General features: G+C 47.5%; 1 protein-coding gene across 3 annotated transcripts in view; it reads right to left on the bottom strand.

The window, feature by feature from the left end:
• Window positions 1–971: 971 nt before the first annotated feature.
• abhd6 (abhydrolase domain containing 6, acylglycerol lipase) overlaps window positions 972–16,969 on the bottom strand; it is a 31,203-nt gene continuing 15,205 nt past the window's right edge. For all 3 annotated transcript variants that reach the window (XM_033036616.1, XM_033036619.1, XM_033036618.1), the window contains exons 3-9: window positions 16,106–16,262; window positions 15,540–15,653; window positions 9,121–9,253; window positions 7,541–7,698; window positions 5,667–5,721; window positions 4,571–4,671; window positions 972–1,256 (exon numbers count right to left, since the gene is read on the bottom strand). In XM_033036616.1, coding sequence (XP_032892507.1) covers window positions 1,071–1,256; window positions 4,571–4,671; window positions 5,667–5,721; window positions 7,541–7,698; window positions 9,121–9,253; window positions 15,540–15,653; window positions 16,106–16,262 — 904 coding nt within the window. In that variant the 3' untranslated portion in view covers window positions 972–1,070. The remainder of the gene's footprint in view (window positions 1,257–4,570; window positions 4,672–5,666; window positions 5,722–7,540; window positions 7,699–9,120; window positions 9,254–15,539; window positions 15,654–16,105; window positions 16,263–16,969) is intronic.

Here is a 16,969-nt window from a genome sequence, read left to right as displayed (position 1 = left end):
AGGACCAAGAAACCAAGAACCAAGAACCAGCACCACCATTCAATGTGATCATGGCTGATCATCCCCAATCAGTACCCCTTTCCTGCCTTCTCCCTATATCCCCTGACTCTGCTATTTTTAAGAGCCATGTCAAGCTCTCTCTTGAAAGCATCCAGAGAACCTGCCTCCACCTCCCTCTGAGGCAGAGAATTCCACAGACTCACCACTCTCTGTGAGAAAAAGTATTTCCTCGTCTCCGTTCTAAATGGCTCACTCCTTATTCTTAAACTGCATGTGGCCCCTGGTTCTGGACTCCCCCAACATCGGGAACATGTTTCCTGCCTCTAGCGTGTCCAATCCCTTAACAATCTTATATGTTTCAATGAGGTGCCCTCTCATCCTTCTAAACTCCAGAGTGTTCGTGAGTAATTTACACAAAAGGTGCCAAACACAATGCAATTCGCCATCGAAACTACAAGAACATATTCACTGTCTATAGTTGATGGCGTCTGCCACTCTCTCCAGTGTTATTTGACTTATATATGACATATAAAGACATATTTAAACGACCTCTACAGATTTAAACGTGAACGCTAAACAGACAGAACGGAACAAATTGATAAATAACAAACTAACCGTTATAACTTAAATATAAATTACACATTTAAAGTTTTATATAATCAGTTATACATTTTTGGAAGAAAAAATCTACCTGGATAAAATGGAAACATATTACGGTTATTGCCTGTGACTGGCATCATTAATAAAGTTGAAATATGTTTTGATAAAGGGTGGGAAATTTTGGACAAAGTTGTGTTTTTCTAGGATTTTTGAGATACTCTTTAAATACTGCATGCTTTTACTAGCTGGTAATGAATGCTCAGAGTATTTCAGAACCAGGTTACTATATGTTTTGGAGGTACCATCGAACGCTGTCAAATAACACTCCTCATAATCGGGGACTTTAGGCATTCATTTCAATCATAAGTGTGTTCCTTGGGAATTGTTAGAAGGTCGCATTTTATTTCCAATCCACAGCGTTACAGCTTTCAGTTGTTGGGGGTGTGGGTGGGTGGGTTGGGGGGTGTGCGTTATGCTAGTTTCTTGCTGCTGCTGTCCGATTTTCTGCTTTGCAGCCAGTTTGAGAACTCCAGGAGCAGCTTGGCACTTTTGCGGGGCCGTTCCATCACCACCGAGTGGCCGCAGTTTTCCAGGAAGTCCACCCTGCAGCCGGGGATGTTATCGGCCAGCACGCCGGCTCCGGAAACATCGAGGACCTGCTCGCACGAGAGGAACAAGAGCCTTTGGATTACTCCGTCGAGATAAACCTTTCCGTCGACCGATCGACAGATGTCCACGCCGGCTCTGTGTTATCCCACTTTCTCATCCACTACCCCCTACACACTAAGGGGCAAGAGGGCCAATTAGTTTAGTTCAGAGATACAGTGTGGAAACAGGCCCTTCGGCCCACCGGGTCCGTGCCGACCAGTGATCCCCGCAACTAACACTATCCTACACCCACTAGGGACCCTTAAAGGTAGCGGAGTCAGGAGATATGGGGAGGAGGCAGGAACAGGGTAAATATTGGGGATGATCAGCCATGATCACATTGAATGGCTGCTGGCACGAAGGGCGAATGGCCTACTCCTGCACCTATTTACATTTACCAAGCCGATGAACCTACAAACCCGCACATCTTTGGAGTGTGGGAGGAAACCGAAGATCTCGGAGAAATCACACGCAGGTCACGGCGAGAACGTACAAACTCCGTACAGACAGCACCCGTAGTCGGGATCGAACCCGGGTCTCCGGCGCTGCATTCGCTGTGAGGCAGCAACTCTACCGCTGCGCCACAGTGACTGCCCGACAATTAACCTACAAACCCGCAAGTCTTTGGGATGTGGGAGGAACCGGAGCACCCGGAGAAAACCCACGCAGTCACAGGGAGAGCATGTAAACTCCACCCAGGTCTCTGGCGCTGTGAGGCAGCAGCTCTACCCGCTGCACTGCCCCAGTATTGGAGTGAGCTGCTATTCACATAATGACCCAAATTTACTTTCAAATTCATCCACTGACTCTGAATTGATTCCGCGAACCGAAAATTAATTTTTCCTATTAATTATCTCATTGTTTAGTTTCCAGCTAAACGTTTTGAATTAACACTTGTTTGACTGAAGATAATATCAAATGCTGCAAGGAACAGCTCCATCCAAGAGCGCAAGAAATGGCGGAGAATTGTGGACGCAGCCCAGACCGTCACACAAACCAACCTCCCTTCCATTGACTCCATCTACACTTTGCGCTGCCTCGGCAAGGCCAGCAGCATAACCAAGGACAAATCTCACCCTGGACACTCCCTCTTCTCCCCTCTCCCATCAGGCAAGATGTACAGGGCGGGACGGCGGTGCAGCGGTCGAGTTGGCATCCTCACACCCAGGTTTAATCCTGACCACGGGTGCTATCTGTTCGGAGTTTGCACGTTCTCCCCGTGACCTGCGTGGGTTTTCTCCGGGTGCTCCGGTTTCCTCCCACACTCCAAAGACGTACAGGTTAGTCCGTTAATTGGCTTTGGTTAAAAATTGTGAATGAACCTAGTGTGTAGGATAGTGCTAGTGTACGGGATTGGTCGCTAGTACCGGCGCGGACTCGGTGGGCCAAGGGCCTGTTTCTGCACTGTATCTCTAAACTATGTGTGGAAAAAGCACACCTCCAGATTCAGTCTGAAGAAGGGCCCTATTTCCTTCGCTCCATTGATGCTGCTGCACCCGCTGAGTTTCTCCAGCATTTTTGTGTACCTCCAGATTCAGGGACAGTTTCTTCCCAGATGTTATCAGACAACTGTACTATCCTGCCAACAACTGGAGGGCAGTCCTGACCTACCGCCTACCCCAGGGGTGGGGAACCTGCGGCCTTCTAGACCATTAAGTGCGGCCTTTTGAATGAATCCAAATTTTGTAGAACAAATCCTTTTATTTATTTTAATATGTTTTTGTTCATCTTTTATTATTTTATTTTAATCGTAAAATGAACGTATTTAAAATGCCAAAGAGTAAAAGAAGATTCAACAAAATAATCCTCCCCACACGAAAAATGCTCTCTTACTATTCAACCACCGATTGCTGCGAATCTACATTCTCCTACCTAACCCAAATCAACATGCCCTTAAGGTCACAAATGACGGATCCCCATCTAGAAGATCAGCTGAAACTGCGTACCTCCATGTTGCAACCAAATATTCAAATGCTTTCCCACAAAAAGCAATCACAACAAAGTCATTAAAAAGTTAGTTAACTTTAGAATGAACAATTTTTTTCCCATTTTCTTGAAATTAGTACATTGTAGTTAGATTTTTACAAAATAATGTACATTTTAAAGTATATCTAACTGAAGTTTCTTGGATGCAACCTTATTAGATTACAGCTAACTTAATGTGGCATTCCAACATGAAAAGGTTCCCCACCCCTGGTCTACCGGGACTATCTTAAATTGGGCTTTATCTTGCGCCCAACTTCATTCCATTTATCCTGTATTTGTATTCTGTAGATTGCTCGATTGTAATCATGCTTGGTCTTTTTGCTGACTGGATAGCATGCGACAAGAAGCTTTTCACAGTACCTCAGTACACTTGACAGCAAACTAAACAAAACTGTGTGGAGGTAAAGGTTGTCGATCTATTACAAAGTAAGTTATACTGATATTTCAGTTCAATACTGTCAGGAAATGCTACTTTTAATATGATACATTTAATTGAGGGTCTATCAGCCAGATGGGTTTTCACAAATGCATTAGGCAATGTTATGGGACAATGCTGTGCATAATTTGGCCATGCCTTCTTTTGTAACATTTACTTTTAGAAGTTTAGTTTAATTTAGAAATACAGCGTGGAACCAGGCCCTTCGGCCCACTGAGCCCGTGCTGACCATCAATCACCCCGTACACTAGTTCTATCCTACACGCCAGGGACAATTCACAGAGGCCAATGAACCTACAAAGATGCACATCTTTGGAATGTGGGAGGAAATGGGAGCACCTGGGGAAAACCCACGGGGAGAACGTACAAACTCCGTGCAGACAACACCCGTAGTCGGGTTCGAACCCGGGTCTCTGGCGCTGTGAGGCAGCAACTCTACCGCTGCGCCACCGTGCCGCCCAAAATGTGGTCTCGGCATCCCACTGCTCTGAGAACTGCCAGCAGAATGCAATTATTTCATTCCAAGAGAAAATAGCGGCAGAATTTCCTGCGCTGGGATTTACATTATAAATTCCAAAAAGTTGTACAGACACTTCCAACAAGAATCTATTCAAAGATTAGTGTATTGTTATGCCAATAGATAACACCACAATGTATGTAGGAAGGAACTGCAGATGCCGGTTTAAACCGAAGATAGACACAAAATGCCGGAGCAACTCAGCGGGACAGGCAGCATCTCTGGAGAGAAGGAATGGGTGACGTTCCGGGTCGAAACCCTTTTTCCGACACAAAACGTCACCCATTCCTTCTCTCCAGAGATGCCGCCTGTCCCGCTGAGTTACTCCAGCATTTTGTGTTGACATCGCAATATATGCTCAATGTAATATTCCCAGAACATACCTGGTCTTGCTTTCCCCAGATGACTTGTGTTGGAGCCTTGATTAGGTTCATGTGTTCCTGTAGAGTGTTCCTTGACTTTTCTCCAACTATTTCCAGAAATACTGGGCACAATTACATGGGGAAAGGAAGATACAAATATTAAAATCGTAACTCAGTTTCTGTACGGCTAGTCTCACCGTCTCCCAATCTGTTAATCGACAAACCAAGTGACCCCGCGCACAATATACATTGGTCTGAGTGAGTCGAGTTTGCGTTTGAGTTTAGTTTATTGTCACGCGCACCGAGGTACAGTGAAAAGCTTTTGTGTTGCGTGCTATCCAGTCAGCGGAAAGACTAAACATGACTACAATCGAGCTGTATGCAGTGTACAGATACAGGATAAAAGGAATAAATGTCCCCAATGTTGGGCGAGTCCAGAACCAGGGGCCACATTCTTAGAATAAAAGGGAGGTCATTTAAGACTGAGGTGAGAAAAAACTTTTTCACCCAGAGAGTTGTGAATTTATGGAATTCCCTGCCACAGAGGGCAGTGGAGGCCAAGTCACTGGATGGATTTAAGAGAGAGTTAGATAGAGCTCCAGGGGCTGATGGAGTCAAGGGATATGGGGAGAAGGCAGGCACGGGTTATTGATAGTGGACGATCAGCCATGATCACGATGAATGGCGATGCTGGCTCGAAGGGCCGAATGACCTACTCCTGCACCTATTGTCTATTGTCTATTGTCATCCATGCCGACCAGGATGTCCCAACAAACTCATGCATTATGCCCGTGTTTAGCCCACATCCCTCCAAACCTTTCCTATCCATGTACCTGTCCAAGTATCCTGAGTAATATCTCAGCAGGAAGTGACACCAAATAATCGCCCCACTCATCATAGGCAGTATTTATCTTGACTTGGTCTTTAGACTACACCTTGCACTAAATGTTATTCCCAATATCCTGAGAACTGCTTGATTGTAACCATGTATATCCTTTTCGCTGACTGGTTAGCAAGCAAGAATAAAAGCTTTTCATCGTACCTCGTGACAATAATAAACTAAACTAAATTAATTTAGTTAATGGACGTTGCAATTATTGTTTATAATCGTACTCACGTTCACGATAAAAGTCATTGTGAGGCAATCGCACGTCCACCAGGCCCTGAAGAATCTAAGAAATACACAATACACAAATGAATTGTTGGAGTGGATACTGTGCCATGAAGGTGGCGCAGCGGTAGGGCTGCTGCCTTATAGCGTCAGAGACCTGATTTCCATCCCCCCCGCGGGTGCTATCTATATGGAGTTTGCAGGTTCCCCCTGTGACCTGCGTGGGTTTTCTCCGGGTGTTCAGGTCTCTGCCCACACTGCAAAGACGTGCAGGTTTGTAGGTTAATCGGCTCCGGTAGAATTGTAACTAGTGTAAGGAGTGATCGCTGGATGATGGCAGCGAGGATGCAGTGGGCCGAAGGGCCTGTTTTTGTGCTGTTTAAGAAGGAACTGCAGATGCTGCAAAATCGAAGGTAGACAAAAGTGCTGGAGAAACACAGCGGGTGGGGCAGCATCTATGGAGCGAAGGAAATAGGCAATGTTTCGGGTCTGAAGAAGGGTTTCTGCCCGAAACGTTGCCTATTTCCTTCGCTCCATAGCTGCTGCTGCACCCGCTGAGTTTCTCCAGCACTTTTGTCTACCTGTTCCTGTGCTGTTTCTCTAAAGTCAAAAGTATAGTCTAAAGATTGAATCCCAGTGGAAATTCAATTTACTTTTAGTTTTGTGTTTTAATTTATTGAATGCGACTCAGTTTCGGAAGCTGACAAGTTTAATGCTGGCTTTTATTGACGTGGTTTCAGCATTATCTTCATTCAGCTTTGAGAGGATTTGCACTGTTGGCTTAGTTTCGTTTAGCGATACAGTGCGAGGAAACAGGCCCTTCGGCCCATCGAGTCCACCCCGACCAGCCGGCACCCGTACTAACCGTACAAGCACTAACCTGCGCACTGGGGAAAACTCACAGAAACCAACTAAAGTGTGGGAGGAAACCGGAGCACCCGGGGAAAACCCACGCAGGACGTGGGGAGAACGCAAAACTCCGTGCAGACAGGTGCCGTAGTCAGGATCGAACCTGGGTCTCTGGCGCTGTGAGGCAGTAACTCTACCGCTGCGCCACCGTGCCGCCCCTTATAAATGTATTCTTGTTTTCATGATGTTAAATGATTTAATGTTGTATTGTCATTCTTAATTGTTACTGTATGTGGTGTTGTTACTTTGCGAGCGGAGCACCAAAGCAAATTCCTTGTATGTGAACAAACTTGGCCGATAAACTTATTCATTCACTCATTCACTCATTCACATCTAACCCAGGGTAAGCACCACAATTTCTTTTTTTATAAAGCAGGGAGTTGACTATTTGATTCCAGCTCTGCCCCGTCGAGCTATTATATGGCGTGACAGATGGGGGTCAGAGTGATTCATGGCCACACGGGTCCCTTGCCAACACCTCCAGCTGTAACTGATGGTGCGAGCAACTTTCAGGCAGTTACGAGGCTGAATCAGCGTCTGTCTATTCTTGCTGCTTCGTGTCAGGGGAAACTGTTCCTCTGCCCACTATGGAACAGTGAACGGCCCTGGATAGAGTGGATGCAGGAAAGGACCTTTCCGCAAGTGGGGAGAGTCCAGGACCAGGGGGCACAGCCACAGAATCAAAGGACGTTCCTTGAGTGAAGGAGATGAGGAGGGTGGTGAATCTGTGGAATTCTTTGCCACAGAAGGCTGTGGAGGTCACGTCAGTGGATATTTTTATAAGGCAGAGTTAGATAGATTGTTGGTCGGTACGGGTGTCAGGGGTTACGGGGAGAAGGCAGGGGAACGGGGATAGGAGGGAGAGATTCATCGGCATGTCCCTGCCTTAAATATATCCACAGACTTGGCCTCCACAGCTGTCTGTGGAAGAAGGGCAGGTTCTGTACCAGGTGTGAGCCGCCAACACCTACCTGCTGAGGTACCTTGAAGCGAACATAAGAGCAGAGTTTCAGCATCTCCTCCATCTCGTCTGGGGTGGAAGGGATGAGGGGGACCTTGCTCACGTCCCCTGTCTGCTCCAGAGTCCTCAGCTCTTTCACAAACTTGCTCTCCTTGGGATACTCCAGACCTGCGAGCAGAAGGGGAGATCTCACCAACCTTAAAATGTAGCAGCCCCACACCAACCCCCCCCCCCCCCCCCCCCCCCCCCCCACGATTACTGAATGTAGATGTGGACGTACATGAAGAAAGGTCTCGGCCCAAAACGTCACCCGTTCCTTCCTCCAGAGATGCTGCCTGTCCCGCTGAGTTACTCCAGCATTCCGTGTCTACCTTCAATGTGGCTACACTGTGCTTTTGGTCTTGTTATGTGAAACAGAACACAAGCGAGCCCAAGTATTTTCCCAAGCACCTACCTTTTTATTTAAACCAGGCAAGCTTGCCTAACCTTGGGTGCTGCAGTATTAACAGACACTTCCATGTTAGCTTAAAAGCCTATTTAACACTTACATTTCAAGGACATATTACTTTTATGTACTATGTACCAAGTGCTGGAGTAACTCAGCGGGTCAGGCAGCATCTGTGGAGAACATGGATGGGGACGTTTCATAGAGTGTTGGAGTAACTCAGCGGGTCAGGCAGCATCTGTGGAGAACATGGATAGGTGACGTTTCACAGAGTGCTGGAGTAACTCAGCGGGTCAGGCAGCATCTGTGGAGAACATGGATAGGTGACGTTTCACAGAGTGCTGGAGTAACTCAGCGGGTCAGGCAGCATCTGTGGAGCTAAGGAAATAGGCAATGTTTTGGGCCGAAACCCGGAAGGGTTTCGGCCCGAAACGTTGCCTATTTCCAGAAGGGTTTCGGCCCAAAACGTTGTCTATTTCCTTAGCTCCATAGATGCTGCTGCACCATAACTCAGTGGGTCAGGCAGCATCTGTGGAGAACATGGATAGGTGACGTTTCACAGAGTGCTGGAGTAACTCAGCGGGTCAGGCAGCATCTGTGGAGAACATGGATAGGTGACGTTTCACAGAGTGCTGGAGTAACTCAGTGGGTCAGGCAGCATCTGTGGAGAACATGGATAGGTGACAGTTTGGGTCGGGACTGAGAGTCTGAAGATGGGACCTTGTCAAAGGCTTTTTGAAAGTCCAGATACACCACATCCACTGGCTCTCCCTTATCCATTCTACTCGTTACATCCTCAAAAAATTCCAAATAATTAAAGCATGATATCCCCTTCATAAATCCTTGCTGTCTTTAACTGATCCTGTCACTGCTGTCCATCAAGTCAACTCCACCATTCAATCATGGCTGATCTATCTCTCCCTCCTAACCCCATTCTCCTGCCTTCTCCCCATAACCCCTGACACCCGCACTAATCAAGAATCTATCTGTCTCTGCTTTAAAAATGGACTTGGCCTCCCCAGCAATGAATTCCACAGATTCACCTCCCTGGTGGAGGCTTTGTCCTGCCTTCTCCCCCGTGACCTTTGACAAGTCAGGGTGCAGTCCTGCCTTGACCCGAGGGTTGGAAGTGGTGAAAGATGTACCTGCGGGGCAGATGAGCGTTAGTCCGCAGAGGTCGGTGGGATGTTGTGCGGCGTAAACGCCAGCGACGTTGCCGCCCATTGACGTGCCGATCAGATGGAACGGTCTCCTGTTCAACGCTATGCATTCCACAAACTGGAAAAGAGAAAAAAAAAATCTTCAACCCAAAGGCAGCCTGGACTAAATCTACCCGACTCAGTAACAGCCTCTCCACCTCAGTTATCAAATTCTGAACGGTCATTCAGTCACACTGCACGGGAGCAGTTCTTTCGGCCCAACTCGTCCCTGCCGACCAAGATGGTCCCTTCTAAGCTGGCCGTGTGTGGCCCATATCCGCCTAAACCTTCCCATCCATGCACCTGTCTTTATGAATGAAGTCACATTGACAAGTCACAGTGAGGTTCTTTGCTTGCACATCAGCAACTCTACCTCCTGAGAAGATTACGGAGATTCGGCATGCCGAAGAGGATTCTCCTGAACAGCTACAGGTGCACGGTAGAGAGCATTCTGACTGGCTGCATCGTGGCCTGGTCCGGCAACTTGAACGTCCAGGAGCGGAAAAGACTGCAAAAGGTTGTGACCATTGCCAAGTCCATCACCGGCTTTGACCTCCCCACCTTCGAAGGGATCTATCGTAGTCGCTGCCTCAAAAAGGCAGCCAACATCATCAAAGACCCACACCATCCTGGCCACACACTCATCTCACCACTGCCATCGGGAAGAAGGTACAGGAGCCTGAAAACTGTAATGTCCAGGTTTAGGAACAGTTTCTTCCCCACAGCCATCAGACTATTAAATACAACAACAAATAAGCTCTCAACTGCAAAAGACTATTATTAGATTCAGATTCAGATTCAGATTATTGCACTATATTTGTTACTTAATGAACTTTTTTTTTCTCTTCCGTTATGTATTATTATGTTTACATATTCTGTTGTGCTGCAGCAAGTAAGAATTTCATTGTCCCATCCGGGACATATGACAATCAAACACTCTTGACTATTGACATGGTATGCAAATAGTCGCCACCTCAAGAGCGCTGAAAAAGTTACAAAGTATCTGCACCAGGTCCCCCCCACTGTTCCCCCCCCCCCCCCCCTCACAGTGGTTCCCCCATACCGGGACCTCCTTTGTTCCTGGTACCAATCTTCCAACCTACCTCTTCGCAACATTGGCCTTTTTCCCTGAAACTGTTACTCTACAATGCCGAAAAACTATTGGCATTTTTCTCTTCACTCTACCTATTGTACGTGTGTTTGGCGTGACTGGACAGCACACAAGCCAAGCTTTTCACTGTACCTCGGTACACATGACAATCATAAACCTCAGACTCCAAGTTCAAAAACGAAACTCTGAGCTTAGTAATAGTTTGTACGTGGATAGAACACTGTGTCTTTACTGCACCTGTGGAATAAAAGGGAGAGGCTTTTGCAAGTAGGGTTTTAGTTTAGTTTTAGTTGGAGGTACAGCATGGCAACAGGCCTTTCTGCCCGCCCAGCCCATGCCGACCATCGATCACCAGTTCGATATCACCCCACTTTCTCATCCACTCCCTACACACTTGGGACAATTTACAGAGGGGCCGATTAACCTCCAAACCCGCGCGTCTCTTTGTGATGAAAGAGGAAACCGGAGCACCCGGAGGTCACAGGGAGACGCGTGCAAACTCCATACAGGCAGCACCCGAGGTCAGGATCGGAACCCCGGGTCTCTGGCGCTGTGAGGCAGCGGATCGACCTGCGGCCTTTACAGAGAACTGTAAAGCAAACACACAAATTCATTCTCCAGGACACTGGAACCATAATTCAATGGATTATTGAACAGCACTTCAGTGCATTTCAATTTTAAATGTACGCAAACCCTGGAATATCATCTGTTTTAGAACATTTATTAGAGGACTATAAATCATGGATTATTGTTTAAAGCCCTACTGAAGAGATCAGCTTATAAATTTAATCCACTTCAGACACAATCATTTTTACATTCGAGGATGATGCAGAGATCGTTATAACATTAGGAACACATTACTGTCGACTCTATGGTATATAATCATGCACTTTTTCCTCGCGCAAATAAATCATCGCTATTTCCTGGTTAGAAATATAACCATAGGGTCACAAGGTCATGTGATAGGAATAGAACTAGGCCCTTCGGCCCATCAAGTCTACTCCGCCATTCATCTATCTCTCCCTCCTAACCGCATTCTCCTGCCTTCTCCCCATAACCTCAGACATCCGTATCAATCAAGAATCTATCTGAAGATGGGTCTCGACCCGAAACGTCATCTATCCCTTCTCTCCAGAGATGCTGCCTGTCCCGCTGAGTTACTCCAGCCTGATGTGTGTGTATTTGGTTTAAACCAGCATCTGCAGTTCCTTCCGACACAATAATCTATCTATCTATCTCTGCCTTAAAAACAATCCATTGACTTGGCCTCCACAGCCACCGTGGCAAGGAATTCTACAGATTCACCACCCTCTGACTAAAGAAATTTCTCCTCATCTCCTTCCGAAAGGAACGTCATAGCATAACTCTGACCTATGGTGTTGTGATGTTTATTCCAGATTCCATTCATTTGTTCCATATCTCTCGACTTCACCGACTATAACTCTCGTTTCCCTCTCCCCTCACTCCCAGTCTGAAGAAGGGTCTCGACCCGAAACGTCACCCATTCCTTCTCTCCAGAGATGCTGCCTGTCCCCGCTGAGTTACTCCAGCATTTTGTGTCTGTCTTCGGTTTGAACCAGCACCTGCAGTTCCTTCCTACCCAGAATACACCTTGTTCTATTCAAGGCAAGAGGCACGTTACCATGGAGATAAGCTTATTCACCATGGAAGCACGAGTTCACATGTTTAGAATGTTAATTAAATTCCTGACAACATCGAGCATTCGATGCCTGATTAAAGCATCAGGCTCCTGATGCAAAACATCTAGTGCGTGTAAGGAAGATAGAGACAAAATGCTGGAGTAACTCAGTGGGACAGGCAGCATCTCTGGAGAGAAGGAATGGGTGACGTTTCGGGTCGAGACCCTTCTTCTTCAGAAGACCCGTCTGAAACAGGGTCTCGACCCGAAACGTCACCCACGCATTCAATAGACAATAGACAATAGACAATAGGTGCAGGAGTAGGCCATTTGGCCCTTCAAGCCAGCACCACCATTCAATGTGATCATGGCTGATCATCCCCAATCAGTACCCTGTTCCTGCCTTCTCCCCATATCCCCTGACTCCACTATTTTTAAGATCCCTATCTAGCTCTCTCTTGAAAGTATCCAGAGAACCGGCCTCCACCGCCCTCTGAGGCAGAGAATTCCACCTCATTCTCTCCACTCCTTCTTTCCAGAGTTGCTGCCTGTCCCGCTGAGTTACTCCAGCATTTTGTGTCCATCTTCGGTGTAAACCAGCATCTGCAGTTCCTTCCAACGCACACCTTGTGTGTATAGATCTAGCTGTGACGGTATACATTCGGTGACAGATTGAACTGGCTCTTTGCCGTACACTGAACATTAGTGAATGTAGGTCTGTACATTCACTTGGTATAAAAGCCAGAGAGCAATTAGCTCTGAGAGATCCCACAAGGCTTAATCGAACCACTCAACCTCAATATCGGTTTTCAAATCTATTTCAAGCAGCCATTTCCATTTCAGACAACTTTTTTTTACATCTGTAGTCTCAAACCCCGCTCTCTCCCTCTTCTCCCCTCTCCCATCGGGCAAGAGGTACAGAAGTGTGAAAACGCACACCTCCAGATTCAGGGACAGTTTCTTCCCGGCTGTTATCAGGCAACTGAACCGTCCTCTCACCATTCAGAGAGTGGTCCTAACCTCCCATCTAACCTCACTGGAGACCCTTGGACTCTCTTTGACTGGACTTGATCTTGTACTAAACGTTATTCCCTTTATCCAGTAACTGTACACAGTGGATGGCCTTGATTGTAATCATGTATTAACTGTACAACTCCTCCCCCCTTCGGTCGTGGGGTAGACTGACTCCCCTCCGCCCCCCCCCCCTCCCCTCCCCACCCGTCCCAATCTTTGTACATCCACCAATCCTTTCCACTGGTCACTTTAATTTCATGTTTCATGGATCTTGTGTTTTTATGACTGTTGGCAGATCAATTTCCCTCCTGGGATAAATAGAGTTCTATCGTATCGTATATTGTATGTAACGTGCTGACTGGATAGCAGGCAGCAACAAAAGCTTTTCACTGTACCTCGGTACACATGAGAAAAATAAACAGCTATATTTGACCAGATTGTCCAATATATAGATGGCATAGATCGGCAGAGCTCAATACTCACACTGTTTTAGTTTTAGAGATACAGCGCGGAAACAGGCCCTTTGGCCCACCGGGTCCGCGCCGCCCAGCGATCCCCGCACATTAACACTATCCTACACCCACTAGGGACCCTTAAAGATAGCGGAGTCAGGGGATATGGGGAGAAGGCAGGAACGGGGTACTGATTGGGGATGATCAGCCATGATCACATTGAATGGCGGTGCTGGCTCGAAGGGCTGAATGGCCTACTCCTGCCTATTGTCTATTGTCTATTGACAATTTTTACATTTACCAAGCCAAGTAGCCTACAAACCTGCACGTCTTTGGAGTGTGGGAGGAAACCGAAGATCTCGGAGAAAACCCACGCAGGTCACGGGGAGAACGTACAAACTCCGCGCAGACAGCGCCCGTAGTCAGGATATAACCAGGGTCTCCGGCGCTGCATTCGCTGTAAGTCAGCAACTCTACCGCTGCACCACCGTGACTGCCCAGTCCAGCCCGGTTGGCTGAGTCCACAGAAGAACATATTTTAAAAGAGGATATTTAATCATGATAGTGGTTGCAGGGGAAAGTACCTGGGGAGGGGGTGGCTTGGGTTGGAAGGGATTAGTTAACCTGGGGCTGTGGAGAGGCAGGTCTCTGATGAAAGAGGTGAGGGGTGTGGATGGGAAGATGTCAGATGGTGGGATCACCTTGAAGGTGGCAGACATGTTGGAGATGATGCGTTGGATGCAGAAAATGGTGGGGTGAAAGGTTAGGACCAGGGGACCCCTATCCTTGTTCCGTCTGGAGGGAGGGGGAGAGAGATCAGACCTGCTGGAAACAGGTGACATGGTTGAAGGCTCCACCCACAACACCACACTTACTGAAGGAAGTGGACATCTCCAATCTCCTAGATATCTCCCATCCTACCACATCCAGAGAGCGGCGCTGAACTACTATCTACCTCATTGGTGACCCTCGGACTGTCTTTGATCCGACTTTACTGACTTTACCTTGAACTAAACGTTATTCCCTTACCCTGTATCTATACGCTGTGAATGGGCCGATTGTAATCATGTATTGTCTTTCTGCTGACTGGTTAAAGCCATTCACTGTATCGCGGTACATGTGACAGTAAACTGAAATGAAATCGGAAAGCCTCATCTTGGGAGCAGATGCGGCAGAGACGGGAAAACTGGGAATAGGGGATGGCTTCCTTGTGGGTTGGAAGAGTTGTAGTCAAAGTGGCCATGGAGTTTGTGTGTTGTACATAGGTAGTGCCAGGCATTAGAAACATACCTCTATTATGATTCTGGATAAGATGCCTAACAAAAACCAAAGACCAGCAGACAGAGTGAGAGTCAAGAATCAACTCTCATGTAATTGTAGAGGAATTTCAATTGACATGTAGAACAATTACTTTTGACAAATTATGACACGTGGCAGCTACTGGTTTTATTGATTTTAGTTTATAATTACCTTATTAGGCTGTTATTAGGATATTATTCCCTCCTCCAACCTCATCTGTTCCAGGTGTCAACTTCTCTACATCGGTGAGACCAAGCGCAGGCTCGGCGATCACTTCGCCCAGCACCTCCGCTCAGTTCACATTAACCAACCTGATCTCCCGGTGGCTCAGCACTTCAACTCCCCCTCCCATTCCCAATCCAACCTTTCTGTCCTGGGCCTCCTCCATGGCCAGAGTGAGTCCCACCGTAAATTGGAGGAGCGACACCTCATATTTCGCTTGGGTAGTTTACACCCCAGCGGTATGAACATTGACTTCTCTAATTTCAGATGGTCCTTGCTTTCTCCCTCCTTCCCCTCCCCTTCCCAGCTCTCCCACAGCCCACTGTCTCTGCCTCTTCCTTTCTTTTTCCCGACCACCCCCCCCCCCCCGACATCAGTCTGAAGAAGGGTCTCGACCCGAAACGTCACCTATTCCTTCTCTCCATAGATGCTGCCTCACCCGCTGAGTTCCTCCAGCATTTTTGTCTACCTTAGTTCATTAGTAGATTAGTTTATTGTCACATGTATCGAGGTACAGTGAAAAGCTTTTTTGTGACTGAGGAAAAGTGCTCCCCTGACGGAGGTGGTTTTCCGCCGAGCTGGAACTCCACAGGTGACATTCAAAGCGGGAGGCGGAGGAAGGGCTCACCTGGTGGATCCTGTTCACCTGCCCCTCGATGGAGTAATCATCGATACAGGTGCGTGTTGTCCCCTCGTGGCCCGGCATGTCGACGCAGATCAGGTGAAGGGTCTTAGGCAGAAACTGTGGGAGAGAAGAAGTCACAAGTGCAAGCAAAACTGGGCAACGTGTCGAGGTGGGCAAGGATTGGACAGGTCGGGGTTGGTAACTAAGAATTCAGGTGCTGGGAAAGAAAGGGTGACGTTTCGGATCGGGACACTTCTTCAATCAATAAGACAATAGACAATAGGTGCGGTAGGTCATTCGGCCCTTCGAGCCTCTGATTTTAGATGATCAGCCATGATCATATTGAATGACAGTGCTGGCTCAAAGGGCCGAATGGCCTACTGTCGACTCGATGGGCCGAAGGGATTCTTTCAATGATTTCAATCAATCTATAATAACATATGACAAAGATGATTGGACCAAAATAGCATATTGATATAGATAACATGCTAACGTGTCGATTTGAACCTGATCAGAAGGGCTCAATCCATCAAGTTTAGATATTTGCTCAAGTGTGAGATGGGACCAACCTTCACGACAGACAACCACATGTCCTTGTGAGCTGAGAACCCGTGCAGCATTAGGATGGAGGGCTTGTTTCCTGGTTTCCCCCTGGTCGAATAGCAGAATCGATAGTTGCCGTAGTCGGCGTTTTTAACCTGCATGCCGAGTGTTGTTCTCCAGTACCTGCGCAAAGCACAACGTCAGTCTGTCACGCAGCCGCTATCACGCCGGCCTCAATGATGGATTGATGGTAAATCTATGAGGACACTCTGGTAAAGCTGGCTGGATTCAAGAATGGTGGCACAGCGGTAGAGGTGCTGCCTCATGGCGCTTGCAATAGACAATAGGTGTAGGACTCGGCCATTCGGCTCTTTGAGCCAGCACCGCCATTCAATGTGATCATGGCTGATCATCCCCAATCAGTACCCCGTTCCTGCCTTCTCCCCATATCCCTTGACTCCGCTATCTTTAAGAGCCCTATCTAGCTCTCTCTTGAAAGTATCCAGAGAACCGGCCTCCACCAAGGCAGAGAATACCACAGACTCACCACACTCTGTGTGACAAAGTGTTTCCTCATCTCCATTCTAAATGGCTTACCCCTTATTCTTAAACTGTGGGCCCTGGTTCTGGACTCCCCCAACATCGGGAACATGTTGGGGGAACATGCAGTGCCGGAGACCCAGATTCGATCCCGACTACGGGTGCTGTCTGTACGGAGTTTGTACGTTCTCCCCGTGACCTGCGTGGGTTTTCTCTGAGATCTTCGGTTTTCCTCCCACACTCCAAAGACGTGCGGGTTTGTAGGTTAATTCTCTTCGGTGTATGTGTAAAATTGTCCCTAGTGTGTGTGTGTGGGATAGTGCTAGTGTGCGGGGTGATCGCTGGTGGGG

Source organism: Amblyraja radiata, chromosome 18 (genome assembly GCF_010909765.2).
Source record: "Amblyraja radiata isolate CabotCenter1 chromosome 18, sAmbRad1.1.pri, whole genome shotgun sequence".
Lineage (NCBI taxonomy): Eukaryota > Metazoa > Chordata > Chondrichthyes > Rajiformes > Rajidae > Amblyraja > Amblyraja radiata.
This window is presented reverse-complemented; position numbering and strand designations above follow the sequence as displayed.